Consider the following 27,923-nt stretch of genomic DNA (forward strand, 5'->3'; position numbering starts at 1 on the left):
TGAGTGACGAAATCTTTCTGGAGCCTAGTATCGATAATCCATAACCTACCTAGTAGGTGCTCACGACGCTGCATTCAGTACTGCAAGTCTGTCAGAAAGAAGCTGGACTTGAGTCTAGGCACGATGGTGTACACCAAAAGGTGATCTGAACCAATAAAGTAGTCGTGGAGGGTGCGGGCCGAGCACAAGAGGGGAAAGTCGTAATCTGTCATGGAAACGGGAAACATCAACCACTAAGCCCGCCAACTCGTGTCTGCATAAGTACGTTGCTGCATGCTCAGGACAAGTCCAATCGCACAAGATCCAACTTCTCCTGGATCCATCGTGTGGAGGCTATGCCACTCGTCGAAGTATCTCTGAAATGCGAGGCTTACCACTGCTGTGTGGTAGTTGTTGGGTACCATCACATGTGAGTAGGACCCATTAGCATGCCAAGACGCAGAGATTGGCGACATAAAGCTGAACGTGTTGCCAAAGAAAGGCGAAGTGTCCGAGCACGACTATCGAGTCACAAAAGTTCACAGGCAGCCCCTTCGGAAAACTCTAGCAGTAGACGCACCGCACAGAGACCGGGACCTCGAACATTCGCCTAAACCGATTTCGCGCCGTGTATCTTCAATCACCATATATGCCAGGAGGACATCGAGCATACCGTCACAGTTGTGGAAGAAGTCATCTATTGTCAGTCTTCGGAGAAGCAGCAACGGAAGTTGCCATAGCAGCGAGATGGCCGATTTCCAGCGTCAATTGATATCGGCGCAGCTTCCTGCAGGAACATGCGGGGGTAGTAAATTTCTCCCATGCTCCGTCCTAGAAGAGAGGGTAACTACGGAGTTTGTCACAAACAGACTATCCTCCATATATAAAACGACCAAGTCGCGAGAGACTATATCAAACATCGCCTCCTTCGTCTGTGGAAAGCCCGGTGCAAGGAGGGTTTTTGCGATCCTTGCCTGCCTTGGCCACCCGGAACGGATTGACCTGTTTTACGAAAAAAACTTTGTCGATTCTATTCTACCTCTCTTTATCGACGAAACCAGCCAAGTGAGAACCCGCTCCACCGAAACCGGCCACTCTGAGATCACCAAAAGAGTTTTTTCCGACGACTTTTGGGAACATGTTACTTCAGCGTGGGTCTTTTGTGACGCCCAGTGGCGATTTCTTGGGCCGGTCTTCAACGAACATCAATTCAGATACTCGTTTAGCAAGAACCACCCAATGCCGTTCTTAGAGCAACCTGATGGATATAGAGAAAGTCATTTTAGCACGGTGGGAAAGTGGTCCATTCATCAATCTCATTTTGAGAAGAGCTCAAGACTTGTAAGTGCACACAGACCCTCGGCCAAGTCATGGCTATTGTCGGATTGGAAGTCCAATTCGGCCGCGAGTAGGGGCAGAGCATGGGCCACCTCGAGGGGGTACACTTAGACCTCGACTACCCACCCAACCTCCGGTTGGAATCTCCCTTCTACTCCTCACGCAGAATCAATCAATACAGAGATATTGATACTTCGTCACCCCCAGGACCCTACGGTTCGAACCAAATTCCCTGTGAGAGGAATACCAACACTGATCAGTGGTTAAATTCCACTATCGCAGATCAGCAAGGCATCCCACGAAAGCAGAAGAGGCGACCCTCTAATACCGAACGGGATAGAGGAATCGTGCTCCCTTGACCTCTCGAATCTCACGAGAGGAGGCGTCCATCACGTCAGCAACGCCTTTGACGGTCGACCGGCCAGACGCCTCGAGCGCCCGACGACCGACGAAGGACCCTTTACTTATACCGACTTCATCGCGGGAAGACCGCTAATTTAAGTCTGTCAAGTACACCAACCGCGACCAGACCGCGCGACAATTATATCTATTTTCCGCAGCCTGCGACTTACGCCCGCGAGACAATATACCGACTATACCTTCCAACGCGTGAAGTACGAGCCCTTCGACCAAAGCACAAAAGGGCACCACGCGACCAAGGAAGAAGACCAAGATGGCGGCTGAGCCCGAGGAACCCACGGCAACGAGGCCAGGAGTAACGACGAGATCTAGCGCCCGTCAGCAAGAAGAGGCGGGATCGAGCCAGACCCCGTCTAATCAGGCCAGCGACGACAGTCTGCTGCTGCCACGCCCGATAAGCGGCTCGACCCCCAGTCCACCAAGATCAAACACACCGACTGTCTCTGATACGAGCACTAGCCAGGGTACGGTTATAAGCGAGTCAACCAGAATGGCGATGACTAGGGTACCCATACCTCTCAAGTGGCTAGACATCAACAACTCATACTGGGGAAAGTGGACCTTCAGACCATCGGATACACCAGATAACGAGCGGGTCGACGCTGCCCTCGTTTTCTTAATGGAAATCTACGCTAAGCAAGGACTCGAGGGGCAACCCCTGTTTTACCAGATTACCGATGATATCGGCCACTGGCCAGGCAAATGGTTTGCAAGCGCCAACGACGGTATCGTCAGAGAAGTCGTCAGATTCCTTCATGGCCGAGGCATATTACCAGATTCGTCAGCTACGAGAGAACCTCACGAGACCCTCGCAGCCACACTGTCGGCATCAGAATTTACGCCTTGGAACCAACAGCAAGTCGACCGCGCAATATACCGGCTTAGCGAGTTCAGGCAGCGCATTACCAAGCCAGAATTTCTCTTGATGATCACCAATGGCGCAATCGGCCCCTATATGAGACAAGCCAACAGCGGCCCACCTCCAGAAGTACGTCAAGCAACGGTTCCTCCAATTGCAATTACAAGCCCAAGGTTACCGTCGACATCGCAACCCATGGGCCAAAACGGTGATATGCGAATAGAACCACATTCAACTACACAGAGCCAACGATTCAACTCGACACCACGCGAATCACGCGAGGAGCAGGATCCAATCATCGCTAACCCACGGCAATTAACGGACCTCACGAAGATATTCCCAAAAGAGAAGAAGTATGCAGGGGGGAAGTACGAGGTCCTACAAGAGACCCTGACCATGTTCTACGACTACTGCGAGAAGGCAGGAATCAAGGAACACCAATACCACTCAGCTATCACGATTGTACTCACGGGTAAGGCAGAGGAATATTACTACCTCGCGGTGCGTACACTCGACAAATCAGACTTCCTCAGCGTTGTTGACGCAATCCGAAGCCGCTTCGAGACACACGATAGGAGCCTCGAGCTCCTCGCCGAGCTAAGGGCACTTTCATATGGATCTATCGCTCGCGGAATGGAGGGCAAGCCACGCGTTGAGATTCTCGAGGAGCTTATCGACAAGATCGACAAGTTGGCCAAGACCCAGCCAACGGAGGGAACCAACGAGAGAAAAGTCGGATATCTCTGTACAGCGGTCCAGCGAGTCCCCGAGGCAAGGATGACTTTGCACGCACCGCCAACCGACTACGAGACCCTCTGCTCACGGCTGAGGTCGAGTTTCAACATCGAGGCCAGGATGCCCAGACAACAGCAATTCCGAGCAGTTGACGCACCATATCAACAACACTGGGTCGACCGTACATACAACGGCAAGGGAAAGGAAGCCAGATACGGCAACCGATCCAATGAGCAAGAGACACGAGGAGGATCAACAGCAGCCACAAGATTCAGGCCACGCGGAAATCAGCCTCGCGGAAAGTGCTGGGTCTGCAAGAAAGACGGCTGTTGGTCGACAAGCCATACCCAAGAGGAAAGGGATAAGTCGTACGAGAAATACAAGCAGACGAAAGGCACTGAGGGCAAGTCGAGCCCGGGCCAATTCCAGCAATTCCTCATCGACTACGAGGGAAAGGGCCCTTCCACACAAGGGGATCCTGATCACGAATCTGACATCGATGAGGACATCAATCCCTTCCTTAACAGAATCGACGATATCGTCGATAACGATTTCGACGACGTCGACGAGGTCCAACACGTCTTCTTCGCTCCCTCATCGTCAGGAGGATATTCCACTCTGAATGACAGGCAAGCGGTCAATACCCTCAACGAGGAGGCATTCTTCCATGGTTGTCAAGGCAGATTCGTACGAAGTAAGGGATCGTCGGCCCTATACGAAGGAAGCCAAGGATCTAGCGAAGCCTTGAGTGAACACAACCTAGCTGAAGAAGCATTAGGTGATCACACCCGTACCGAGGGAAAAAGGAAGACAAGCTCAGGGGCCTCACTACTCCCTTTTTTATATCCACCAGATGAGCCAGACGAGGGGACGGCCCAGATATACCATACCCAGGAAAGGTACGGGCCAGACGTCTTCCAAGGGATTATCCCTGATACCGGAGCATCGCATTGGTCTACCGGGGGACAGGGCCAGTTGGAAGCGCTACAGAAGATCTACCCAGCAGCGCTCGACAGGTCGAAGGCAGGCATCGCCGTTATCAGCTTCGGCCCAGGGGACCAACTGGTGGGAATTGGTACGGTGAGCATCACCACCACCTTCGGAACCATGACCTTCCATATCCTTCCGGTCAATACACCCTTTCTGTTATGCCTCAGAGATATGGACCGGTTAGGCATCACATTCAAGAACCTCAAGAACCAGATCTCCAATGGCACGCACTTCGAAAAAGTAGAAAGACGATGGGGCCACGCATTTATGAAGCTCGAGACCGCAAGCAGGTCGGTATACTACTTGACCGAGGTTGAGCTCAGGAGATTACACAAGCGTTTTGGGCACCCATCCGTCCCGAGATTACAGAACTTGCTCAAGCAGTCGGGCAACGACGTCGAGACCGAGGCCTTGGAGCACATCACGAAAATCTGCCATCAATGTCAAATGAACGCCCAAAGGCCGCGGAGATTCCGCTTCAAGTTGCAAGATGAGATTCACTTCAACTGGGAGATCGTTATCGACATCTTCTACCTCAACGGCAAGCCGGCTCTTCACATCATTGATGCGGCCACATCATTCCAAGGTGGACAGTTCCTCGACGACCTCCAGGCGAAGACGGTGTGGGCAGCAGTCAAAAGAGCGTGGATCGACACGTACCTCGGCCCACCTGACGGCATAAGAACAGATGCCGGAACCAGCTTCAAGTCCACGGAATTCAGGGATAATGCGAAATCATACGGCATCCAACTGAAAGTGGTACCAGTCGAGGCACATCACAGCATCGGCAAGGTGGAAAGGGCACATCAGCAGCTGAAAAGGGCATTCAAGATAATCAAAGACGAGAATCCCGGTGCCCCTGACGAAGACTGCCTCCAATCAGCATTCAAATGCTGCAATGATACCATGGGACCAGAAGGACTAGTCCCAACGCTCCTCGTCTTCGGTGCTTATCCAAGAACGACCACAGCCTCGCCACCGTCGCTAGACGTAGTCCAGCGCGCGAAGGGCATCGAGAAGGCCATGAAGGCGCTACGCGAGGTCAATGCGAGGAGGCAAGTCAATGAAGCCCTGGCTACACGTAATGGACCAGACATCTCATCGAACCTCGACATGCCACTAGGCTCAGACGTGAGAGTCTGGAGGTCAACTACAAATCAATGGACGGGACCATTCAGACTAATCTCCGTCGACGAGCGATCGTGCGTCGTAGCCAGAGATCGAGACCAACCGTTGGAGGTATCGATCACTGCTGTACGACCCTACTTGAGAGACGACAACGAGGAGATCGCAGATCAACCACAAGAAAGAGGAGAGCCAGGGGAAGACCTACCTCCACCCCCTGAGATTGAGCAGGAAGTTGTCCTCGACGAAATTATCGTCGCAGCACCCTCAGACGATGAGGACGACGAACCCGACGACCAACAAGCAGAAGACGAAGAGCCACCTACCCAGCACAGTCCATCGCCGACGCCGCCGCCTCGACGACGAAGACGGACACGACGTGCCCCTATGAGACAGTCCTTTACCAACAACGATAGGGCCATATTATACGTCACAATGGAAGATCTTGCGAAGGTCAACGCATATTACACAGCGAAGGAAAAGGCCGACTTCGCGCTAGCAGTCAAGCTAAGAAAGGACGGTATCATTACCACTGAGGGAAGGCCATTCGAGGGATCCGACCTCGTCGAAGCAGATACATTGCGCGACAGAGGGGTCTACCGATTCGTTCTATACGACCCAGACAAACACGCAAACCTCCGCATCTTCAAGTCGCGTATGGTACGTGAGGTTAAGGGCAAAGGAACCCCAACCCCTTACGAGAAATCACGACATGTAATTCAGGGATACGGCGACGTCGAGAAAGCAGGACTGCTCACGCAGTCGCCCACCGTACAACGATGTAGCCAACGACTCATGATGGCATTAATGGCATCACTTATACGAATGGGATTCCACGTATGGAGCCGAGATATTACGCAAGCGTATACCCAATCGGCAACCAGGCTCATGAGAAAGATCGTTGCCCAATTGCCAAAGGAAATGGCCACAAAGTACCCAGAAGGCACAATTATCGAAGTGCTCAAGCCATTGTACGGTCTTGCGGAATCGGGCACCCATTGGTGGGCAACCTATCACGACTTCCACATCGTCCAACTATCGATGATCACATCGACGTACGACCCGTGCCTGCTCATCTCTGAACACGCAGACGGGCCCTTTGGCATGGTTGGCATGCAGACGGACGACACCTTGGGGCTCTCCAACGTCGACTTCATGAAGAAGGAAGACGATGAGCTCCAGAAGGCAAAGTTCACGGCCAAGCCCAAGGAAATCCTCACTGCCAACCAACCGCTGGCATTCAACGGCGGCATCCTCACTATAGAAGGGGATAATGTCGTCTTCCGGCAAAAGGGGCAAGGGGAAAAGATTACCAAGGTGGACCCGACATCGAAGGATCGACATCAACGATACCGCGCAGAGCTCGCGCGCGGCGCCTACATCGCCAGCATCTGTCAACCAGAAGCCACCTTCGACTACGCCAGGGCAGCACAAGCCACGGATCCAACAGATGAGGATATCGCGGCTCTCAACAAAAGGCTCAACTGGCAGGCCAGTCGCCTGGATAGGGGATTAACCTACTATCCCCTGGAATTGGCATCAACCCGGTTATACGTCTTCGTCGACAGGTCATTCGCGAACAACGCTGATCTGACTTCCCAACTGGGTTATATCATCATACTGGCCAACGAGACCATGATGGAGGACAGTTTCTCCATCCACGGCAATGTGATCCATTACTCGTCGACAAAGAGCAAGCGAGTCACCAGAAGCGTCCTCGCGTCGGAAGTCTACGGTATGGTCAACGGCGTCGACCTCGCCCACGCGATATCGACGACATTAAAAAGGATTACCGATCGACTAGACTTACCCACGATACCTACGGTAGTTTGTACAGACTCATACTCGCTATACGAATGCCTCGTCAAGTTGGGCACCACCAAGGAGAAGAGGCTTATGATCGACATCATGGCCTTACGGCAATCGTACGAACGACGCGAGATAATGGAGATCCGTTGGATCAATGGCGACGACAACCTCGCCGACGCCTTCACCAAAGCGAGCCCCAACCAGGGATTGGAACACTTCATCGACAAGGGGAAGGCCACGGTACGAATGGAGGGATGGGTCACACGGAAGGGACCTCAGGAGGAGAAAGGGGCACATTAGACAGCACTGGTCTTACACGCCTGATACACGACTTCGCAGCGTTCGAATTATCCTTCCAACCGTACCAGTTAGACGTTAAAAGAGAGAGATAGTCAGTGTCGGATTGGAAGTCCAATTCGGCCGCGAGTAGGGGCAGAGCATGGGCCACCTCGAGGGGGTACACTTAGACCTCGACTACCCACCCAACCTCCGGTTGGAATCTCCCTTCTACTCCTCACGCAGAATCAATCAATACAGAGATATTGATACTTCGTCACCCCCAGGACCCTACGGTTCGAACCAAATTCCCTGTGAGAGGAATACCAACAGCTATAGAATTCATGGATAAGACACTCACATGATACAGCGCCTATCCGTCGACACAAACGGACATCCGATTGTAGCAGTAAAAGAACTGAAAAATGTCAATATGAAGGCTGACGAGTACGAGCGCGTAGCCGAGGCTGAGGCAGAAGTTCTGGAAATGATCCGTGAATTGAAGCACCCACACCTCATCAAAGCGATCGCTTACTACAGAAGGGGCGATCGATACTATATTATTTTCCCGTGGGCCGGAGGTGGAAATCTCCGAGACTATTGGGGAAGGGAGCCTCCTCGCAAGCTTGATGGGGATTTTGTTAGCTGGGCTCTCGGCCAGCTCTGTGGCCTGGCTGGTGCGATGCAGAAGCTTCATTCAGCACAGAACTCTGCATGTCGACACGGAGATCTCAAGCCAGAGAACATTCTCTGCTTTGAAGACACCAGAAGATCTTATTCAAGTTCTCAGCCATTCCTCGTCATTGCGGATGTTGGTCTGGCTAAAGTTCACACCTTAGCGACCGAGATGCGGAACGAGGCTACACGCACGATGAACGGGACAGTCATGTACGAGCCACCTGAGGCTGTATTGCTACTAACTAAGAAACAACCACGATCGCGACGGTATGACGTCTGGTCCATCGGATGTATCTATTTCGAGTTTCTGATTTGGCTTTTATACGGAAAGGCCGAACTGGTTCGCTTTGGCGATGACATAGCTCATCCTGTGAACAGAACACGGCAATTCTTCGATGTATCTGGAGCTGGAGTATCTGGGGCGGCCAGGATTAAACCCAACGTCCAGAAGTGGATGGAATGGATCAGAAGGGACCCAAGATGTCCACCAAATACTGCCATTCGAAAGGTTTTGGAGCTCATATGCACACGACTCCTAGTCATAGAGGTAAGTAAGCCGAGGACAGATTCATCTGGAAGCGCCAGTGCTCAAGGCAGCACTACCCTACATGCGACCGATGGCCCAGATAACCCAAGCATCATTCGATCGGACACCAACAGCAGCTTCAATGGGAATCTCGTCGACGACCTTCGTTATCGAGCGACATCTACTGAAATGCATGAAACGCTGGCTGGTATCATAGCGGAAGCTTCGAGCAGAAAGCCCAAAATTGCGTGGATGAATTGGCAGGCCGCGTCTCCAAAGGGGCCGGGACAATACGGAGACACTTTGAGTGTTTCTCAATTAGGTACAGGGGGTCGCCGCGGCCTTAGTGCATGAGGTGAAGAGTAACATTCCTAGGATCTCGATCCCCTCCAATAACCAATTCGCTGGTAGACATCGACGCCGACTTGGCGGGTGCAAATGACAGTGGCCATTCTAATGACGTAAGAACCCCCTGTCTCACAGATTGCAATGTTGTATACTGACATCGACAGTACGTACGTCTGCCCATAGTGATCAAAGGCTGAGTGATCATGGCTAATAACTTCCGTGGCATAGATGGTATGGACTCTGCTTTGACAACCTTCGGATATTGATGATACACGATCAAGAGCTAATATCCCATCTAGTTTGTATGTTAGTAGCCACCAACGATATGTGACCTTTGCTAATGGTCACTGATTCAACAGACGGTATGTCTTGGTACTCAAGGTTGAAAACCTTGACCTGCGCATCTGGTTGCCTGACCTTTATGCTGACAGTGTACCCCTACTTAGCCAGTAAGCTCCGTCCAGTCTCAACAGGAGCTACAAATTCTGATCAGCAATGTTCTTCCAGCTTGATAATGAATGGGAGTGCAGTACGGATGTCAACACAGCACGAGAGTTGTCCAAAGTCGATATTTTTCGCCAACTACCACTGTCAAACACGATCGCCACCCTTTGTACTCGATGCGAAGACCTTCAGCAGCGGCTCTGGTCCCATCGATTCTTCTTTTCTGATAACATCGAAGCACTGGCGAAAAGGGCGGGAGCATGTGATCTCTGTCGCGTAATTTATGTTTCACTTGAATCTATGGGAGCCAAGAGCTACGGGCAGATTCACTTTGAAAAGTTCAACAGCTATTTGACGTCAAGTGTGAGACCTGGACGGCCAGTTGCGGTCTTGTACAGTCGGCCAGGTGAGGGCAACACAAGTTACATTCGTTCATCTCGTGCTGATTCTGTGTTTAAGACAAGCCCTTAAGTGGTGCACAGATGGGAATGCCATTCCTTCCGGCTGCCGGCAGTCCGGCGCACATCGCAGTATTATCGACGTGGATGCGTGTCTGCGACGATACGCATGACTGCAGCCCAACATCAGACGACACCTTTCTTCCAACACGAGTTATCGATGTCAGATCTGAAGGCTCTGAATCATGCCGATTGCTTTGCGCGGATCGTGGGCAAACGAACCCGGGAAAATATCTCGCACTATCGCATCGATGGGGGGCCCCGGACCAACACAGGAAATTCTGCACTCTGAAGGAAAATCTGGGAAGCTTCAAAGAGGAGATCAAGATTACGGAGCTCCCTCAGACCTTTCAAGATGCCATCAAAGTCACACGAAGCCTTGGTATTGAGTATCTTTGGATCGGTTCGCTCTGCATCGTCCAAGATGATCCTCGAGACTGGGAGAGGGAATCTCGGTTGATGGAACAGGTTTACAGTTCAGCCTACGCGACTCTAGCAGCTAGCTGCGCAAGCGGTACCGAGGACGGCTTTTTGAGATCTCGTCCGGATAGATATTGTGTTACATTAGAGTCTGACAGGTGCTCTTACTACGTCTGCGCCTCTATCGATGAGTTTGGGCGTGATGTTGAGCAGGGAGAGTTGAACAAGCGGGCTTGGATTCTGCAAGAACGAGCTCTGTCCCGTCGCACAATCTATTTCTCAGAGAATCAGACGTACTGGGAATGTGGAAGGGGTGTACGGTGTGAAACTATGACGAAGATGAGAAAGTAAGCCTACCTAGGTCTGATTTCAGCTGGTCTGTAACTGACTTTTCATACCTCAGCCGAAAAGCCTCATTTCTGGGAGACTCAGACTTTCCCCACTCCATTGACACCTACGTACGCGGAATGAAGATTGAGCTTTACCAAGATCTCTACCAGAAATACTCGGGGTTAGCGCTTAGCAATATTGGTGACAGGCCAGTTGCCATTCGCGGGCTTGAAACGCGTCTCATCCGCACTTTCAAAACTGTTGGCGCTCATGGAGTTTTTGATACCTTTTTTCATCGATGTCTGCTGTGGCAAAGAGCAAGCCGATGCCTAAGTCGGATCGATTCAGGACTACTTAGGGGAGTTTATGTTCCATCATGGTCATGGATGGCTTACGAAGGTGAGATTAGGTACATGAATGTTCCCTTCAACAAGTATGCTTGGGAAGCGGACATCATCTCGCCCTTTCGGGCTTGGCCAGATCAAAGCATGAAGGAGAGAGGTGAAAGAGAGGGCGCATGCGAGATCAAGGCGCCTGTATGGGAATTCCAGGGCTCTAATGGCCTTCTTCTGGAGCTCGACAATCCAGATAGAATGCTCTCGAACCTCAAGTGTGTCATTGTGGCGAGGAGGAAGGACTTACAAGGCAACCCTCAACAGTCACACTACATCATTGTTGTGGAGTTTGTAGAAATTGACGGAGTCAGTGAGGTGTATGAGAGAGCTGGTGTTGCGGAGGTTAGAGGAGAGCAGATTGCATTCAACAAGGGAAGTCGGAGCGGCGTTCTTAGGTGATCTTGGGACATGGCGACAAGCAGTAAACTGTCTTCTATCTTTTGGCGCCTGATTTAAAGTGCATGCAAGCCGAATCGGGCTTTGATGCTTTGTCCCTTCTCGATGTCCGCGGTGCTGCTTGTAATATTTTATTCTGTCACAGTCGTAAGCCAAGATCGAGAAACTTTGAAACTTCTGAGTTTAAACCCTTGTATTGACATACGTGATATCCTAGAGGAGGCATAATTTGCTGAGTTTCCACATTTACTCAAGACCTTTCCTGATTCTATCGTTTCTGAGGTCAGGTGTTGAAATACATGAGGGAAACGGAGTTGAATCAACATAAGATGGGCAAATGACCATGCTATCAAGATGACCATGAGATTCTCACGTGAGTTCCTTCCCGACGGGCATTGCTGAATCCACCTTGACGCTAGAGAAATCATCTGAGTAGTGAATCATCCACCCACCCACGCATCCGTATATTCACTCCGAATACACCCCCGTGACCAAGGCTCAAGCCTATATACCCCTCCTCAGTCCCATTCTAGTCACCAGCACAGCAGGCGCCTTCCTAGGTCGGTTGGTCAGGTCAAACTGGCTGGATGGTGGAACGGTCAATGGTCGACAATCGAATTTACGCCAACCAGCCTACTCGACGACAGGCTTAGCGAGAGTACCCGAGTTCGAATCCCAGCATGAGCACGAAGAGATGTAGCCACACCTGTGGTGAACTCTTTTTTTATTTCATCAGGCTATTAAACACTGGCGCCATGCCAAATTGGAGATAGCGACAGGCCTGGGCCGACCGGCGCCCCCGTGGCTTCCGGTGGAAGCACTCCGATTGTGTACTTGCTGTCTAGGTCACATTCAACCACGGCAGAAAAGCGCGATGAACCATGGGGTCAATGTATCGAGTACACCAACCTTTGCCACGATCCAAGGCCTGAATGCGGCAAGGGCACTTCATTGCAATCCTTCCTCATCTGGATCATAATCTCACATTCATTTTCTTACGCGTGGCTGATGGGCAAAAGTCACTGGTCTACTTACCAAGTTATCTTGGTATCGAAAATAAGATATCATGACAGTGAAGACGCTCCGCTATGCAGTTTACCCCAATACCCATCCTCCAGACGATGGATCACTATCTCAGACCAGCTCTCAATTTTCTTCCTCCAGGCCAAAGGCTACAGTACTCGCACCTTGCTTATGCAACTCCCGTTGAATAAAACTTAGACGCTTCGTTCAGTCCAGTCCTGACTTTCCAGAATACCACCCTGTACGCTTTCCAATGCCTGGAAGTTCGTATCCTGCGACCCGACCACCACTCCAAGGCGCTTTCTCCTACTCTTGTGATTCTCCTCCAACGAGCATATCGATCCACCAGAATCCATTTCACGATATCAGGAAACGCCTTGACGTACACGAGAAAACTCTCGAAGACAAGAAAACCGTCGCTCGTTCATCTCACAAGCTTCCGTCGAAGCTGGGCCCCGTTCTCACCCATCTGCGTCAATGTCTGAGAAAGTAGCGTAAGGGTGCACTTCAGCTGGTTGTTGAGCACGACATACTCGTGAACAGGCACCCCCGAGCCCAATCATTCCTCGGCAAAGCCAGGGTTTTCTGGCTCATCGTCCGGTGAGATGAACTCTATCAAAGCTGGCGATTCTCTCAGTTGGTCTAATTTCGTCGTGGCTTCGAGGGTTGTCAACAGTATTGCTCGCAGCCACTTGGGAAATAGTTTTTGGGTGCCAGAGATCTCCGTCCACCTCGAGAAAATTGGGATTATACCGCACTGTCCACTCTCCTCTTCGTACCTGGCCAAGGCCCCTTTCTTGATCAAGCACTCTACAGCAGTTTGTAGAGACGGTTGCGCAGTCACTCCTACTAGCCATCTAGGCGCATCTGTTGCCATAACAGTGAGAGAAAACCGCTCCCAAAGCCCCATGTTGGCATCGTCGCGGCTGGTGAGAATATTCTTGTAGTCAAGCAGACGGCTGTATACGCCAGCATCGAGGGTGGCTAGTCTGGCGGGGTGTATGGCTGAGGTGGGACCAAACAGGGCCCTGTCATTGAAAACCTGGAAAATTGTTTCCGCCGGAGATTTTCTTTCGGCATTGAGGATGGGTTCAAAGTCCAAGTTCAACAGAATATCGATCAGAGGCTTTCTGGCCGACACGTTGAGGAAGTGCAGGGCATTCTGAGATTCTTCATCAACTTCGAAGGGGTCTGCGCCGAAGTCAATTAAGCTGCGGAGTAGATCCGCTGAGCCACATTCAACAGCCAGAAAAATAAGAGATTGCGGGCTTTTGAGGTAGGCAAGATCCGGCTTGCAGGTCTGGAGCATGTGAATCGCCCCTTTGAGAGCTTCGGGTGTTATTTTCCGCCCGTGCCTCATCGAGTTGAAGGGATAGATGACGGCCTCGGCAATGGGGGTCTGGCCGTCAGTCATTACACCCCTCAGATTCTGGTCTTTGTGCTTGTCGTGCTCTTGAAGGCATTCCAGTAGGACGGTGTCTGAATTGGCGGCTGCGAAGTGCCAGATATTACGCCCACTCTCATCGGTATCTGTAGTTCTTGCTCCATGGTCCAAAAGGAGTTTCAAGGTCTCGGGCGATTCTGACAACATCAAGGGTGTCTGGTCTTTGTGGTTTCGTATATGCACATCGACATCTTCTCCTGATGTCAAGATGGCAGCCACTAGAGCTATTTCATCGGTCTCGACCGCATGATGTAGTATTGTTGTTGCCTTTCGAGGCTCGTCCAAGGCGAAGTCATTGTCGGACGATGCACTTGAGAGTGCTCTCTGAGGGGCCATATATGCGTTTGGATCCCAGCGAGGATCCAAGATAAGCCTTCTGACAACTGCCGTCTCGCCATCTTGGGCTGCTTCTCGGACGAGATCCACATACAAGGTGTCTGAGACATCAAGAGGTCGAGACCCGGCGATACTCGAAGGACGAGCTAGGTTGAAGTGGTCTAGGATCTCATAGATGCCTGTAGCCAATAGTGAAATATCATTGTAGATGTCGTATTCGGGGATTGCTCTATCAAGAATGGCGGGAAGCATTCCTTCCAAGAACGAACGTGTTGGTGGCTTGAGAGGAGACGGCCAGTAATGCAAAAGAGAATCCTTTCCGTGGAAGAGCTGGATAAATCTCATGTCGAGAGCGATCCCCAACTTTAGAAGGCGAAGTAGGATCTTTGGAGCACGGATTGCCTGGCAAATCAGAAATGCCAATGTTGCCAGTGAAAATTGTTCGTCTTGACAGGGTCCAGCTGTTTCCGCGGAACACGAAGCACCTGAATCCAAGAGGACCCGTATTGTCTCTTCCTGGGAGTCGGTAGGTTTGCAGTCACATACTAGTTGCGCAGGGTCGGCAGAGCGTCCTAGGAGGGCCGTTTGACCAAGCAATGCGCAATAAAGAGGTGTACCCAGAGGGCTCGGCTTGTTGACGTCTACTCCCCACGATATCATTTGCTCGCAGAGCCGAGGCAGCCCTAATGAAGCAGCAACATGGAAAGGGGTGACCGACTCATCCTCGAGTCTCGACATCAGCAGATGCAGTGGTGCCATCGACAGGGCACCGGAGCTGAGGTTGAAAGTCTCCGGCCATACCTGCCTGGCGTATTCCAATAGCCATTGGAAAAAGTGCGACGACTTTCTCGAGTGGAAAAGCACGTGGATTGGTGTCTTGTAGTCGGTGTATCTTTGGCGGGCTAGATCCGGCAGAAGCTTTGCTGCTGCACCATATTCGGGGCGATTCATATCTCTCTCAGCGACACATTGCCTGTGCGTGAAGCAATCAGCCGGCTTGTTGTCGAACTCGGCGCTTAGAAGTAGGGCAATGCATGTGTCGCTATCGATCTCTGTGGGTTTGGGTGCAGAGTTGAGTGCATGATCTAGGTGTTGGCTTTGAACATCTTTGCGGTGACCGTTCGTCGACAAGCGTACGAGCAAGGCAGCCCAAGAGTCGCATCGGACAAGAGAACCTAGCTGGCCCTGGATCTGGTAGATGCTTGAGGTAAATGCTGAAAGAGAAGGGGGTCCGTCTTTTGGTGATGCCGAGCTTGTCGACCACTCAAGGCTGGGGTTATCAAGAAGATCGGTCAAGTCGTCGAAAAGGGTGTGGTCTGGACACGCTGGCGGAGTGCCTTCTTCTGAAAAGTCTTCAAATAATAGCCAAAGGCTGTGGAGAGTACCAAGGAGCATTCTGACAGCTACGCGTGCCTCGTCATTGACGCCGCGGTCACGCAGAAGATGGTACACCGATCGAGCTTTGGATCGAGCCTCTGCAAGAGTTTGTCCGAGGCGATGGCTGAGGGGCATTGTGATGAGTGATATTGAAAGGTCTGCATATACGACGGATGATCTTTGACGTTCCTTGGGACTCGAGGGGAGGATAGCAGGTCCATGAGGCGGGATGACGATGATGAGAATTGAGTTGTGGTTGCAGTCGTAGGTGGAGAACGTCGAATTTCGGCGACGTTGAGGTGTCACGGCGTCCCAAGCTCTGCTAGGTGGGTCCCTCGCCGGCCAATGCAGTTGCTTCCAGCGCCGTTAAAGTCCGTTCTAGCGATTTAGTGCCCGCAGGGAAGCCTTTATAGCGGCCTTCCGCCCGGGCCAGCTGGCGAGCTCTTTTCTTTTTAGGTAACTACTGCATCCAATGTTGCTGACATAATACAGGATGATAGTGAGATCATGGGCCTAGAATCCTCTCGTCGTGCATCTTCTTTCAAAGAATTGATTGAAAGATGAATGTCAGCCACGGGACGTAAACCTCAAGAGTGCTATCTTTTATCTGAAAAAGCAAAATGTGGCCAAAATGCCCAGATAGTAATCAAAGACTTGAGTACACCTTACTAGCTGCACTTCTGGCACATAGAAATGCGCAATAAGCATCAAGAGCCTTGGAGCTCACGTCGGCAGGGGTAGATGATATCTCAACCTCTTAACCAATATCAACTTCCTGAGAGCTCATGTACATGTATGCTCCATGCCACCAGAGCATTCACTTTAGAGATACGGTTCAACTTGCAAAGATATTGCTGTCTAGATCTCAATCTTGCCGACGGGTTCTCTTGAGCAGCCGCATGGGTGATCAAAATGATGAAATCCATCTTCCAAGCTTCAATGATGACGGAGAAGTCAAGCTGATGCAATATGAATTAGATTGCACTCAGATATACAGTGAAACAGGGTCATCTGAGAGTATTCCTGGGCTTTGGCATCGTCCAATTCTGAATTCATCACGTCTATTTCTCTCCTCCTCATCACGACTGGGCCATTATCTCATTGACTCAACGTGAAATTTATGCTTTTTGCCGGCAATTGTTGGACGATGGTAGTACTTGCGGCGGCTTCCAGCTAACTCAAATAGGCGATGTTGACTGGTGCGTTCCTTAGTTTGATTGGGATTGACCGAACTTGGAGCCTGAGCATCTGGCCAACACCTGGAGCCTCAGTGAGATCCCGTAGCTAAGGTTTGAAGCGGACTCCTGATTCTATTAAACTTCGTTCGTTGATTCCGGTACTGAAGAGCTTCTACGGGCAGCTTTGTGATTTGATAACTGTAAGGATCACGTTGATTTTCTACTCCTACCAAGCTAACTTTCCTGCTATGAGAGGACTCAGAGGAGAGGGGTGACTCAGCGCTTCATCAAGTACATTGCCTAAGTCCTCCACTCTCTCGTGACAGTCACCGGCTTGAATGAGCTATGCTTCTTGAGCCCACAGCTTGTGAGCTAAAAAGGTCTGGCCGAGAGCCTGAGGCCGGCTCAAATATGCTTTCTTTTCTCAACAGGTTGTCAGCCACTACGCTGCTAAGCATGAGGGTACCGATTCCTGCATGATTTCCTCACAGTGTCACTGGCTTTCACGCGGATGGATGGCGGTAGGCGGCGAGCTGTTTACCGATCAATATCATGTCCTTTCAAATACTGAATCTGGGGTAATGGCAGAAGTTCAAGCTCGCCACATCAAGCTCGGGCGTGTCACGACTGATCCTGACGCCATCAAGATTCACCGTTCGACAGCTGAATAGCAAGTTAACCGGACAAGAAGGAGCGTTGCACGGGAGAAGTTTAGAGCGGCCGTTGAGGCTTGACGGATGTCTGAGGCGCAAACGACGAGCGTTGGCGGTACGTACCCTTTGAAGCCGGTAGGTACGTACCGTCAGCAGTTCCCGTCCGGCACTGTGCATCCCGGCCCTTCCATCTCTCCATCGACTTCTCCCATCCTCCCTCTCCTGTGCATCTCTCTGCATGGTCCGAGGAACATAATCAGCCAGTTAGGTCACACAGACCACAGTCTCTTTCGTCTGAACTCGTTCCCGCCATCTCGCAGCCCGCTATCCATGCAAAGACCGTCTGATCATCATGCCGCCCGGGCGAGACGATGGAATGCCGCCAAACTTTGACCAAGCATAGACCTCTTTGTGTCTCTCGAAATTCCGTCCGTCGTCCTCCCGCGCGTGTCGTTTGTGACGACTCGTCAAGTCGACGATCGTTCTTCACCTGAAAACGGCTCGATGTTGACCATTTAGAGCCTCCCGCGAGGACTGATACCTGATACACCTAGCCATGAGCTAGACGCACAGTCGGTTTTTAACTGCCCGCAGTTCTTCTCACGCCCCTCCTCTTCAAGGTCCCCGCCGCTCTATTAGCTGTGATGGTCACCGGGCCACACCAGCAAACACCAGAAGCATTAGGTGGTGTGGCGACGAGATCGCGGATACTGTTGGTCTCCCGTCCAAGGAAGATGCCGCGGTGCACGCCAACCACGGTCCACCTACCGAGCTCGGAGCCAGTACTGAGCTTCAAGGAGCGACATGTTCTACTCGGTCTGCGACATTCACGTCGATGGTATCCGAAACATTCATTTATACTGAAACGCCAACGCGGAAGTCCCTCCTTCTCGCCTTTCTGTACGGATACCTAAATTGCCGCGTTGACGTACGGCCATGGATCCTGTCAACAGAACCCCCAATGACAGCTGCAAGGCCAACGTTCATCGTCGCCCTGCTTTTTCTCTCGTCTTGTGCTGACCGCCGCTTTTTGCACAACGCCATTTCTTCGTGCTCGCCTTCAGAAGCCTACTCACGCTACCCTACCGAAAGCAGCATGCGACATCCAACCGCCGCCACCGGCCAAAGCGTCGCAATGGCGTCGTGCCCCTTCATGAACCCCCGACAGGGACAGGCGTCCCAACCAGGCGGTCTGGGAGGGACCCAAAATAGGCCTGTGCCACTCCGTCGTCACGCAATGGCGGGAGATCGTCTACCATGTGGACCATGATTCAGCCAACATTTCCTGGTCAACATTGGTTGTTCCTTACGCCTCCGTCGCTCCGCTCATTCTCGACACCAGATCTCGGATGGCATGGTGGCCCTCCGTTCATCTTAGCTCCAGCACAGTGGTGTTAGGCGAGGTAGAAACGCCGTGTGAAGGAGCTTCTCGACGCCGCCACAATCAACTCGCCAACCAACTTTGACGCACGACCTCATTGCTTTTTTTACGCTCACATGCAGTTTGCTCCTGGGTGACCCCTGATGGTGAAGCCTGGAACACCAGACCAGCAACTAGTCCAGTCCTAATCGGCGAGGTCGACAGGCCCATATTGGCAACTCATTCATGGAATGGCCGGCAGGCATTGATGACGGTGATCGACGATGCGCACCTGCAAACGCAAGCAAAGTCGCATATCGGGCCTCAACGTTGCTCTACGCCATGGGACAATGGACCAAGGAAAACGCTCGGCAGACGCAGCTCATTATGTGTGTTTGTTCCCAAGCCCCAGGCTCTAGCAAGCCAGGCCTTCCCCCACAAGTTCGTGGCGTCGGCCTAAGACATCCTACTGCCCACGGCGTTTGACAAGCCTGGCACAACACCAAAGAGACTGTCCCAGTGCGAGTCAGGGTCCGTCCGCCGGCGCGTTTGCTATAAGCACCGGACGTCGGCCGTCTTTTCCATCTCCAGAGGAACCCCTCCAACTCGTGGTGGCATGTGTTATCGGTGTCAGTCACTTTGTTTCTTTGCATCACATAACATGCGCCGTAGTCGTTGCTAATACTCGGGTACTCTTTTCTAGAGTTATTACTCTTTTGCTTGTAATCGAGCCTTTCTGTCATATTCCTACGTCCGGCCGAGCCTGCCAGAGGGCTGTCACTTATCACGTTCCTTTCTCGTCGCTCATTTTTTTTTTTACCAAACTACCAACATGGCCTCTTCCATGTCTCGAAGGTCACCCGTGACGCCGCCATACGACGATGACTACAACCAAAGTCCAAAGGGTCTGCGGGGTTTGGCAATGAGGAGCAGTCCAACATCGGCCTGCCTGCCTGTTCCTACCATGACGTTCTCTCCGCCCGCGACGCCTCGAAGCTCACGACCGAATAAGATGTCCTTGCGGCTGAGGAGCAATTCTGGCCTGTCCTTACACACAAACGAAGACGCCTTCCGTCGATACACCGACTATAACCCCGATGGGTCCCCGAGATCCCCGACATTTGGGCCCGGTATCTGGTCCAGTCTCGACAGCGTCTCAACAAGTTTGCGCCAAAGCTTTGGACCACCAGTCATGGAGATCGAGCCAGAAACTTTGTCTATACCGGACTTCCTTGGTCGAGAGGTTTTCCAAATGGTTCTTGCCAACGCATCCGTCTCTCAACGTTTCTTCCATTTCGCCCAGAATCAAGGCTGCGGCTCGGACATTGAATTTCTTCTGAAGACCCAGGAATATGCGAAATCATTAGCACTTTTTGGGAAACAAGCCTCGTCAATGCCGACACCAGCGAATCTGCCTTCAACCGTCTCCAAGTCACTGAATGCCGACATGAAGCAGATGGCGAACTCTGTTCTCCCGGGTCTCGAGTCGATGTTTGCAGAATCTACACGATGCGTCGAGCAACGAGTTGCTCGGTCTATCTACCCGGTATTCGTGAAGCACCAGCTTGCCATCTCCACCTCGGCAGCTCTATCCGGTACTCGTGTCTTCAAATATCCTGGTCTTGCCGAATCATTCTGCCTGACGGACGCCTTGAGCCCAGACTACCCCATCATCGCGACATCAGATGCTTTTGTTTCTGTTACTGGGTATCCGAAGATTGAAGCTCTATCCAGCAACTGCAGGTTTTTACAAGGGTCACTGACAGACCAGGACACAGTCAAACGCATCCGGGATACCGTCGCGCGTGAGGAGGAGTCTTTGGAGCTCGTTCTCAACTACCGCAGAGACGGCACCCCGTATTGGAACCTTCTATTTACCTGCCCGCTTGTGGACTCTTCCGGCAAGCTACGATACTACCTCGGTGGGCAGATCAACGTTTCGGAGAACGTTGGTGACTACAAAGACCTTCTCCGGATTCTCAACTTTGGGCCGGCCCTAGAGGAGGTCAAGGAAGAGACCTCGGGTCGGGAGTCCCGAGTCAGTCGCCGAATGAGCCGTACGAGCAGCCGAGACAGAAAACAGGAACGGCGGACAAGTCTCCGCAATAGGGATAGTCTACACAACAAAGGACCCAAGAAAAGCCTCTTCCAACCTTTCCGAAAGCATGCGACACACAACAGCAACAATCAGGAAAACACGTCACCGTCTCAGGGCGTTGGCCTTGGCTTGGAGCAGTTGCTAACGGTTTCGAGCTCAGAAGAGCATCTTCCGGCACCCACTCAGCTGGACTCTGTTTATTCTGGCTACAGCCGATTCATTGTTTTGCAACATACCGACGGACCTTCCGCCTTTCCGCCAAGGTCGTCTTCCCTACCTGCCGACCCTAACAAGAGGAAGGCCGCTCAGCTGAGCGTTGCCTTTTGTTCGGCCACCGCGTTGGAGGCGCTCGGCCTCGGCCTTTTTGCCGACAGCATTACGCACCGAGATATTTTTACCGTCCTTTCCGACCTCGCAGACTCGCCGTCGATTACCAAGAGCTTCAAGAACACGGTGCGTGAACGGGTGATTCAAAACGGAAAGACCGCCACACTAGATATCATGCTAGGTGGCGGCTACCTCGCGCGGAAGGGTAGTCTCATTGGCCTCGGTGGGCGTTCGTCCAAAGACGAGTCGGACGGCAGCACGAAGAAGCATGGACGACCGGTCAGCAGGTCCGGCTTTGCCAGTCTGGTGAGTGAGGCGGGCAAGATGGAGAAGCTCATCAGCCAGTGGACCCCGTTAAAGAATGCTGAAGAGAAGGTCGAGTGGATAGTTGTGATCATCACACCGATGAAATGACGAGACACACCCTGACGGTGTGTACTATTGCCTATTACATACAACTAACACTGTAATTATAATGTATATGAGATGAAATGAAATGAAACGATAGCTTGGATGAAAAGGGGTGGGAAGACTGGATAAGATACCTGGGATCTATGATCCCTCAATGGATGATGTACCAACATTCGTCAGACATTTTTCTTCTTTTAAAGCTAGGCTACCATTGGAAGTGACGAAGAAAACTCATGGTCTCGAATTGGCGTGCGAGAGGAGCTTTGTGTAGACCGAGGTAGGGACGATTAGTGAGCTTGGCTTCCAACAATCCAGTCAACACTCCAAATTTGATCTGAAACCCAAATCAACTATGGGAAACCGTGTAGACCTAAGTTGGCATTCGTAGCAATGATTTGAGTATCTGGCACAAGCGCCCAATCGTCGAACAGTCACACCACACCCTACATATACTCATTACTTACCAGTACTGCCTCAGTGCCTCTCTAGAAGAAGGCTCCAGTTTTTCCTCACAAACAACAAGCACGCCATCTCGATCATAGGGAAACCCCCTCCCCCCCTCTTAAAGTGACAGGAACCCTTCATCAATGTTGCAGATTGCGGGGGACGGGAAGGGCAAGAGAAGGGTTTGATCCGTTTAGCACATGGCTTGGGGGAAAGTGAGTAGATCCGGGGAAAAAGTGTAGGCAAACGGGTAGGAGATCTCAGATCTCGGTTACTTGCGGGTGAGTAATGATACGATTAGAAGGAAGAGACCATGAGTAGGCATTCCTCTCGTCCCAAAAGGGTAAAAAAAGGAGGGAATGGGAAAGGTGGACTTCGGGAGAGCCGTCGTGAGCCGTCGTTGGGCTTTGCGGTTGACGGGATCTACGAGGAACGGACTCCCGCGTTTCTCCAGATCCACGTGTGTGCGCGTTAGTATGTGGCTATGGAATACGGGGAAATGGAACGTTGTCTTGATTAGCTGCTTCTGAGTACCTAGTTCTTGAAGACTTCCGCGTTGTTCTTGTGGTTATGAAGAACAGCAAGCACATGCCAAATTGTCGGCGGCCTGGCTGAATCCCGGAGCGTCCAAAAGTTCCCTTCACGTGTTTCTACTTACCCGGATGCAGTTTATGCATAGTATTCCAAGCCTTTTCCGATATGAACATTGAATCTACTTGAGAGGTTACGAACAGGCAACTATGGTTATGCCTCCAAGTCTCCGACGGCAGGATTTAGGAAGAAGGCATGAGGAATGGAGTCGGCCGGTTGCGAGCTTCTAGAATGAAGCGGATTGTGGCGAAATAAGCCATTCTATGCAGACCATGCAGACAATGTATACCAGAGCGGAGTCAAAGGGGAAAGTATCCGTTTCCATAGACCCAAGAGTCAAAAGCAAGACACCAGGAAACCCGTTGGCGAACAAATTTGCGTAAAAGATTGACTGCATGCGCCGGCCCCGGGCATGCGGGCTGCGGCATCGGCTGCGTTGCGTGGATCATGAGGAACTACGCGGGGAAATAGGGCCGAAAATATTTCCAGACTTTTTTTTCTGGAGGTTTTTGATAGGGGACTTTTGGGAAATTCTTTTACGTGAGAATGGGCAACGGGCAGATTGGGGGACTTGCGTTGATGTTGAATTCGAATAAACTCCACAAACCAACTGGGACGTCAACATTAGTAAAACCCGTGCCAAGTGGATATAATCACGTAAATATTGGCCAACGTGTGGAACTTTTTGATGGGTTGAGATGGCACGGATGGGTAATGCGCGCTTGAAGACTTTTTGCACGAGGCGCGTTCCGGGCAGAATTTCCTGTTCTTTGTCTTTTTGACTGTGCATCTTTTGGCTTTGGGGGTGGTTGATCAGCCCATTGACTTTTTTTCTTCTTCCTGAGCTTGGGGGGTTGGGGTAGGAAAAAGCTTGGTGTCGAATGATCGATTTTTAGCTGCCGTAGTGGGACTCATGCTCGCCTTACGAACTTCAGATTGGAGCAAGATGTAGACGTTGGTATACTCAAGAGGCATGAACTTTCACATCGCCAAAGAGTCGGGAATCAACGGCGAAGAGTCAATGGCAGCGGAAGGGTTTCCGTGGGATGGTTGTGGTTGTGGTGGATGAGGCTCCAGAGCCGGGCAGGGGGGCGTGTTCCAACGTCCAGGCACAAGTCCCCCAAATCGCCACAATCCCGAGTGGGCCGGAGGTGCGGGCCCCGAGTCATTCTGCTGGGAAAGGTGCCGTTGCAAGTTCGCAACTTCTCACACCCCCGTGGGCCGTCTGACGGCTCTGGCCCTGCGCGGTTCGCCATTGCGGACGCGCCGAGATCGCCTCGGCAGATGTCTCGTATGACCAATTCGCCCTGCGCGGGTTCCAGTGAGGTTGACGAGGCCGATCGCGGCGTGGTCTGGGTGGATTATATCAAGAAATCTGGTCCCCCCGGATGGAATGACTCTTCTTCGAATGAGAGAGAGATTTTCTACCGGTTTCCCTCTCATTTCTCTCACCTGACGTCCGTCGTGGTTCAACTTTACTCTGAACCAACTTCTCAACTTCATCCTGCTTCTCTACAAGATCTGTGACTAGATCGCGCAGGACGACGGACGGACTTACTGACAGCTTCAACGCGTCAGATACAGCAAACAGTGAGCGACAGAACACACTTGTGTGTACCTAGAGACAATATGGGCAACGCCGCAGACGTGACGAATAGCCCCGAGATGACGGAGGCTCAGAACCAGGCCAAGAAGGATGCAGGCGACCGTGAGGAGGCCGCGCCGGCCTACATACCCGCGACGGCAGAGGAGAACAACAGCGTTCTGACAGGAGAGGACGGTGAACTGATCGACTACAAGACTCTCACCTGGTGGTACGTGTCGCCCACCAACAACATCATTGCTATCGGTTCGCTGACTCACAACTTTTCAGGCAAGGCGGCATCGTCCTCATCGCCGAGACCGTATCCCTGGGTATCCTCTCGCTGCCCTCCGTGCTGGCGACCGTCGGTCTCATCCCGGGTATCATCCTCATCCTCGTTATGAGCGGCCTGTCGACATACTCGGGCCTCGTCCTCGCCGAGTTCCGCAACGAGTACCCCTTTGTGCAGAACTTTGGCGACGCCGTCGAGGTCATCGGCAAGTCCATCGGCATGGGCGCCATCTTCCAGGAGGTCTTTGGCTGGGCGCAGGTCATTTTCCAGGTCTTTGTCATGGGTAGCCACTTGTTGACCTGGACCATCTGCCTCAACACCCTGTCCAACTCGTCCACTTGCACCATTGTGTGGGCCGTTGTCGGTTTGGCTGTTTTTGCCGTGCTCAACTTCCCGAGAACGCTCAAGTATACCAGTTATATGTCCATGGCTTGTGAGTTCACCCCACGTCGGAAACCATTGGCTGAGTTTCAACTGACCACAAATTCGCAGCATGCTTGTCCATCACCCTGGCCGTCCTCATGACTCTCGGTGACGTCGCCGTCACCCGCCCCATCGGCTCCGGCAGCATCGAAGTCGCCCGCCAGCTCGGCTTCACCGGCGCCTTCCTGGCCGTGACCAACATCGCCATCGCCTTCTCGAGTCACTCCTGCTTCTTCAGCGTCATCGGCGAGTTCAAGAAGCCCGAAGACTGGCCCAAGGCTTTGGCCCTCCTCCAGATCGCCGACACGACGCTCTACCTCCTCGCCGCCATCGTCATCTACGTCTTCGTCGGCCCGGACGTCCCCTCCCCCGCCCTCTCCGCCGCCGGCTCCAAGACGATGCGCAAGGCCATCTGGGGCATCGCCATCCCGACCATTGTCATCGCCGGCGTCATCTACGGCCACGTTGCCGCAAAGTACATTTTCTCGCGCTTGTTCCGCAACACGAAGCACATGATTCGCCGCACGAAGCTCTCGGGTATCGCGTGGATCGGCATCGTCGTCGCCATCTGGGTGCTCTCCATGGTTATTGCCGAGTCCATCCCCGTCTTCAACTCGCTGCTCGGCCTCATCTGCGCGCTCTTCGCCTCGTGGTTCTCGTATGGTCTTCCCGGCATTTTTTGGCTGTGGATGCACCACGGCAACTGGTTCAAGGACGGAAAGCAGACGTGCAAGTTTGTTGCCAACGTTGTCCTGTTCCTCACGGGCTTCCTCATCTGCGTGCTTGGTCTGTGGGCTTCCATTGAGTCGATTGCCAATGAAAAGGGCACCAAGCCGTGGACGTGCGCTTCCAACGCTGCGCGATGAGAAGTAGGCGTTAGTCTTAGTTATCGCAACATCTAATGAGTATAATATGTTAAAGTATGACCGTCCGATCCAAGATCATCTCGTGCTCAACCGTGACAACTCTGTTACGACCGACCACAGCGGCAACAGAACAGCCTCGCAATGGGCAAAATGGAGGGCCGTTGGCCCATCGTAGGTGAGTATGGAGCCATTTCCAACGGTGATCAACGCCACTTGTCGTCACGGTTCCAGACTACCTGACTCGTACATATGATGTATTTTGGCCGGAATGGAGTGATGCTGCCGTCGTCGTTGACGATGGCCAAAACGGAGGATTCTCGGAATGAAAACCACGTGAGTCGAAGCCCCACTCGGAGCCGAATGAGCCCGAACACCGACGTCCATTCCAAACAACGTCTCCACCTCTCTTATCTGCTTACCTCATCTCAATGATGAAACTGAGCTTCACTTGAGCTAAGCCGTAGAAGTCGCGAAAACTCATCGGAAGATGGCAGTGACAGAATCAACTCGAGCCCAAGTAGTCGGGGCACTAGCTTGTCAAAAGAACTCGTATCTTCGCACGCTAGAAGCAGAGGTCATCTCATGTGAAAAGAGACCTCCACCACCAGCAAAGAAGAACGGCAAGAACAAAACTGCGGGACCAGCCGCCGATAGCAGCGACGCCGACGTGTGGTTGATCGAATTTGCCGACTCCGTCCTCTTTCCCGAAGGTACCGCACGGCATATATGAGTGAATTGGACCTCTAAGCTAACCCGGCTGCGTTTTTTCTTTCCAGGCGGCGGACAACCGTCTGATCATGGATCAATCACTCCTATCTCAAACCTAGATGCAACCGCCATCCCGATACAGTTTGTCGAACGTGTTGGGCTACGATGCGTCTATCACTCCCCCCAACCCCTGAATCCCGGTGAGAAGGTACGCCAGGAAGTCGATTTCCAGCGCCGATGGGATCATATGCAGCAGCATACGGGCCAACATCTCTTGTCCGCCGTCATGAACACCCACGACTCCCTCAACACTCTCGGCTGGGGTATGGGAAAGACTGGGGCAATGAACTACGTCGATATTCCGCGGAAACCTTCGGATGCGGAACTACAAGCCATCCAGGGCCGATGTAACGAGATCATTCGCGCCAGCTTCCCAATCACAGTTGAGACACCGGACGATGCTAAGGTCCAAAAGATGCCGGAGGACTATGATCAGAGTAAAGGAGTTGTCCGTGTAATTCGGATCGGTGACATTGACCGCAACACGTATACAAACTTCCACCCCATCATACTTTTCATGAAATGTCTTCACTGCTGACACTTAGATCGCAGATGTTGTGGCACTCACCTTTCCCAAACATCCCACATCTCACTCATCCTCGTCCACCACGGTGAACCAGTCCACGGGAAGAATTACCGCCTGTACTTCTCCGTCGGAGATCGAGCCATCAACCTCGCCACAGCCTCTCTTGGTGCAATGAGTTCCCTCTCAAAGCTGCTGTCATGCAAAAACACGTCCGATGAAGTAGTTCAGACCGTGAAGACTGTGCAGAGCTCCGCGACGGATCTCAAGAAGAGGGAGAAGAAGCTACTTGCCGATATTGCCGAGTTTGAAGCAGACGCCGCCAAGACCAAGCTGCAGTCTACCAAGAGTGTCTGGGTTCACCGAGCGGATGGCAACGCGGACTTTGTGAAGTGGGTTACCGTCGGTGTCAAGGACGCTGTGATGGCTTGCGGTGGGGCTGTTGTCTTGGCTACTGGCGATGATGGTAACAGCGGACAAATCTCCGTTCTTGGTGGGAAGGCTGCTGTTGAGGCGCTGGTACCAAAGATCAAGGACGCTGTGACGGGGGTAAAGGGCGGCGGTGGTGGGGAGAAGTGGCAGGGAAAAGTCACAACATGGGAAAAGGGGAGCTTGAAAGCCCTGAAGGAGTTGGTGGAGGCACTTGAAATATAAAGACGTCTTCGATTTGATCCATAAGAGATATGGCCCTTGATCTGTCA

The 27,923-nt window shown here is 52.1% G+C and overlaps 6 protein-coding genes across 6 annotated transcripts; 5 read left to right on the forward strand and 1 right to left on the reverse strand.

Moving 5' to 3' along the window:
- Nucleotides 1-8,021: 8,021 nt before the first annotated feature.
- Nucleotides 8,022-8,792, forward strand: BDP81DRAFT_270763 (kinase-like domain-containing protein; the record flags this gene model as incomplete). The annotated part of the gene is made up of 1 exon (XM_060582929.1): nucleotides 8,022-8,792. A coding segment is annotated over one exon (771 nt), but the record flags the coding sequence as incomplete, so codon positions are not given.
- Nucleotides 8,793-10,015: 1,223 nt separating this feature from the next.
- Nucleotides 10,016-11,529, forward strand: BDP81DRAFT_335508 (heterokaryon incompatibility protein-domain-containing protein; the record flags this gene model as incomplete). The annotated part of the gene is made up of 2 exons (XM_060585854.1): nucleotides 10,016-10,752; nucleotides 10,809-11,529. 2 exons carry the CDS (start codon nucleotides 10,016-10,018, stop codon nucleotides 11,527-11,529), a joined length of 1,458 nt encoding a protein of 485 aa, XP_060437932.1.
- A 1,546-nt stretch (nucleotides 11,530-13,075) lies between these two features.
- Nucleotides 13,076-16,008, reverse strand: BDP81DRAFT_169418 (uncharacterized protein). Its single transcript, XM_060582148.1, has one exon. The coding sequence runs from the start codon at nucleotides 15,839-15,841 to the stop codon at nucleotides 13,109-13,111; it is 2,733 nt and encodes a 910-aa protein (XP_060437933.1). The 5' UTR covers nucleotides 15,842-16,008; the 3' UTR covers nucleotides 13,076-13,108.
- Nucleotides 16,009-19,528: 3,520 nt separating this feature from the next.
- BDP81DRAFT_442510 (uncharacterized protein) lies at nucleotides 19,529-22,139 on the forward strand. Its single transcript, XM_060591678.1, has one exon. The coding sequence runs from the start codon at nucleotides 19,730-19,732 to the stop codon at nucleotides 21,734-21,736; it is 2,007 nt and encodes a 668-aa protein (XP_060437934.1). The 5' UTR covers nucleotides 19,529-19,729; the 3' UTR covers nucleotides 21,737-22,139.
- A 1,855-nt stretch (nucleotides 22,140-23,994) lies between these two features.
- On the forward strand, nucleotides 23,995-26,166 carry BDP81DRAFT_442513 (aromatic and neutral aliphatic amino acid permease). The gene is made up of 3 exons (XM_060591679.1): nucleotides 23,995-24,582; nucleotides 24,642-25,075; nucleotides 25,135-26,166. Exons 1-3 carry the CDS (start codon nucleotides 24,398-24,400, stop codon nucleotides 25,929-25,931), a joined length of 1,416 nt encoding a protein of 471 aa, XP_060437935.1. The 5' UTR covers nucleotides 23,995-24,397; the 3' UTR covers nucleotides 25,932-26,166.
- A 132-nt stretch (nucleotides 26,167-26,298) lies between these two features.
- On the forward strand, nucleotides 26,299-27,913 carry BDP81DRAFT_169453 (threonyl and alanyl tRNA synthetase second additional domain-containing protein). The gene is made up of 3 exons (XM_060582149.1): nucleotides 26,299-26,641; nucleotides 26,708-27,185; nucleotides 27,252-27,913. The coding sequence occupies exons 1-3, from the start codon at nucleotides 26,419-26,421 to the stop codon at nucleotides 27,874-27,876; spliced, it is 1,326 nt and encodes a 441-aa protein (XP_060437936.1). The 5' UTR covers nucleotides 26,299-26,418; the 3' UTR covers nucleotides 27,877-27,913.
- Nucleotides 27,914-27,923: the final 10 nt, after the last annotated feature.

Source organism: Colletotrichum phormii (genome assembly GCF_030913505.1).
Source record: "Colletotrichum phormii strain CBS 102054 chromosome Unknown BDP81scaffold_41, whole genome shotgun sequence".
Lineage (NCBI taxonomy): Eukaryota > Fungi > Ascomycota > Sordariomycetes > Glomerellales > Glomerellaceae > Colletotrichum > Colletotrichum phormii.

Excerpts from the sequence above, each read along its gene's own strand:
- BDP81DRAFT_169418 (XM_060582148.1), bottom strand. The coding sequence starts at position 15,841 with ATGCCCCTCAGCCATCGCCTCGGACAAACTCTTGCAGAGGCTCGATCC.
- BDP81DRAFT_442510 (XM_060591678.1), top strand. The coding sequence starts at position 19,730 with ATGGCCTCTTCCATGTCTCGAAGGTCACCCGTGACGCCGCCATACGAC.
- BDP81DRAFT_442513 (XM_060591679.1), top strand. The coding sequence starts at position 24,398 with ATGGGCAACGCCGCAGACGTGACGAATAGCCCCGAGATGACGGAGGCT. Across the intron at positions 24,583-24,641 it reads TACAAGACTCTCACCTGGTG|GCAAGGCGGCATCGTCCTCA; the intron begins GTACGTGTCGCC and ends ACAACTTTTCAG. Across the intron at positions 25,076-25,134 it reads CAGTTATATGTCCATGGCTT|CATGCTTGTCCATCACCCTG; the intron begins GTGAGTTCACCC and ends ACAAATTCGCAG.
- BDP81DRAFT_169453 (XM_060582149.1), top strand. The coding sequence starts at position 26,419 with ATGGCAGTGACAGAATCAACTCGAGCCCAAGTAGTCGGGGCACTAGCT. Across the intron at positions 26,642-26,707 it reads CTCCGTCCTCTTTCCCGAAG|GCGGCGGACAACCGTCTGAT; the intron begins GTACCGCACGGC and ends TTTTCTTTCCAG. Across the intron at positions 27,186-27,251 it reads GGTGACATTGACCGCAACAC|ATGTTGTGGCACTCACCTTT; the intron begins GTATACAAACTT and ends CTTAGATCGCAG.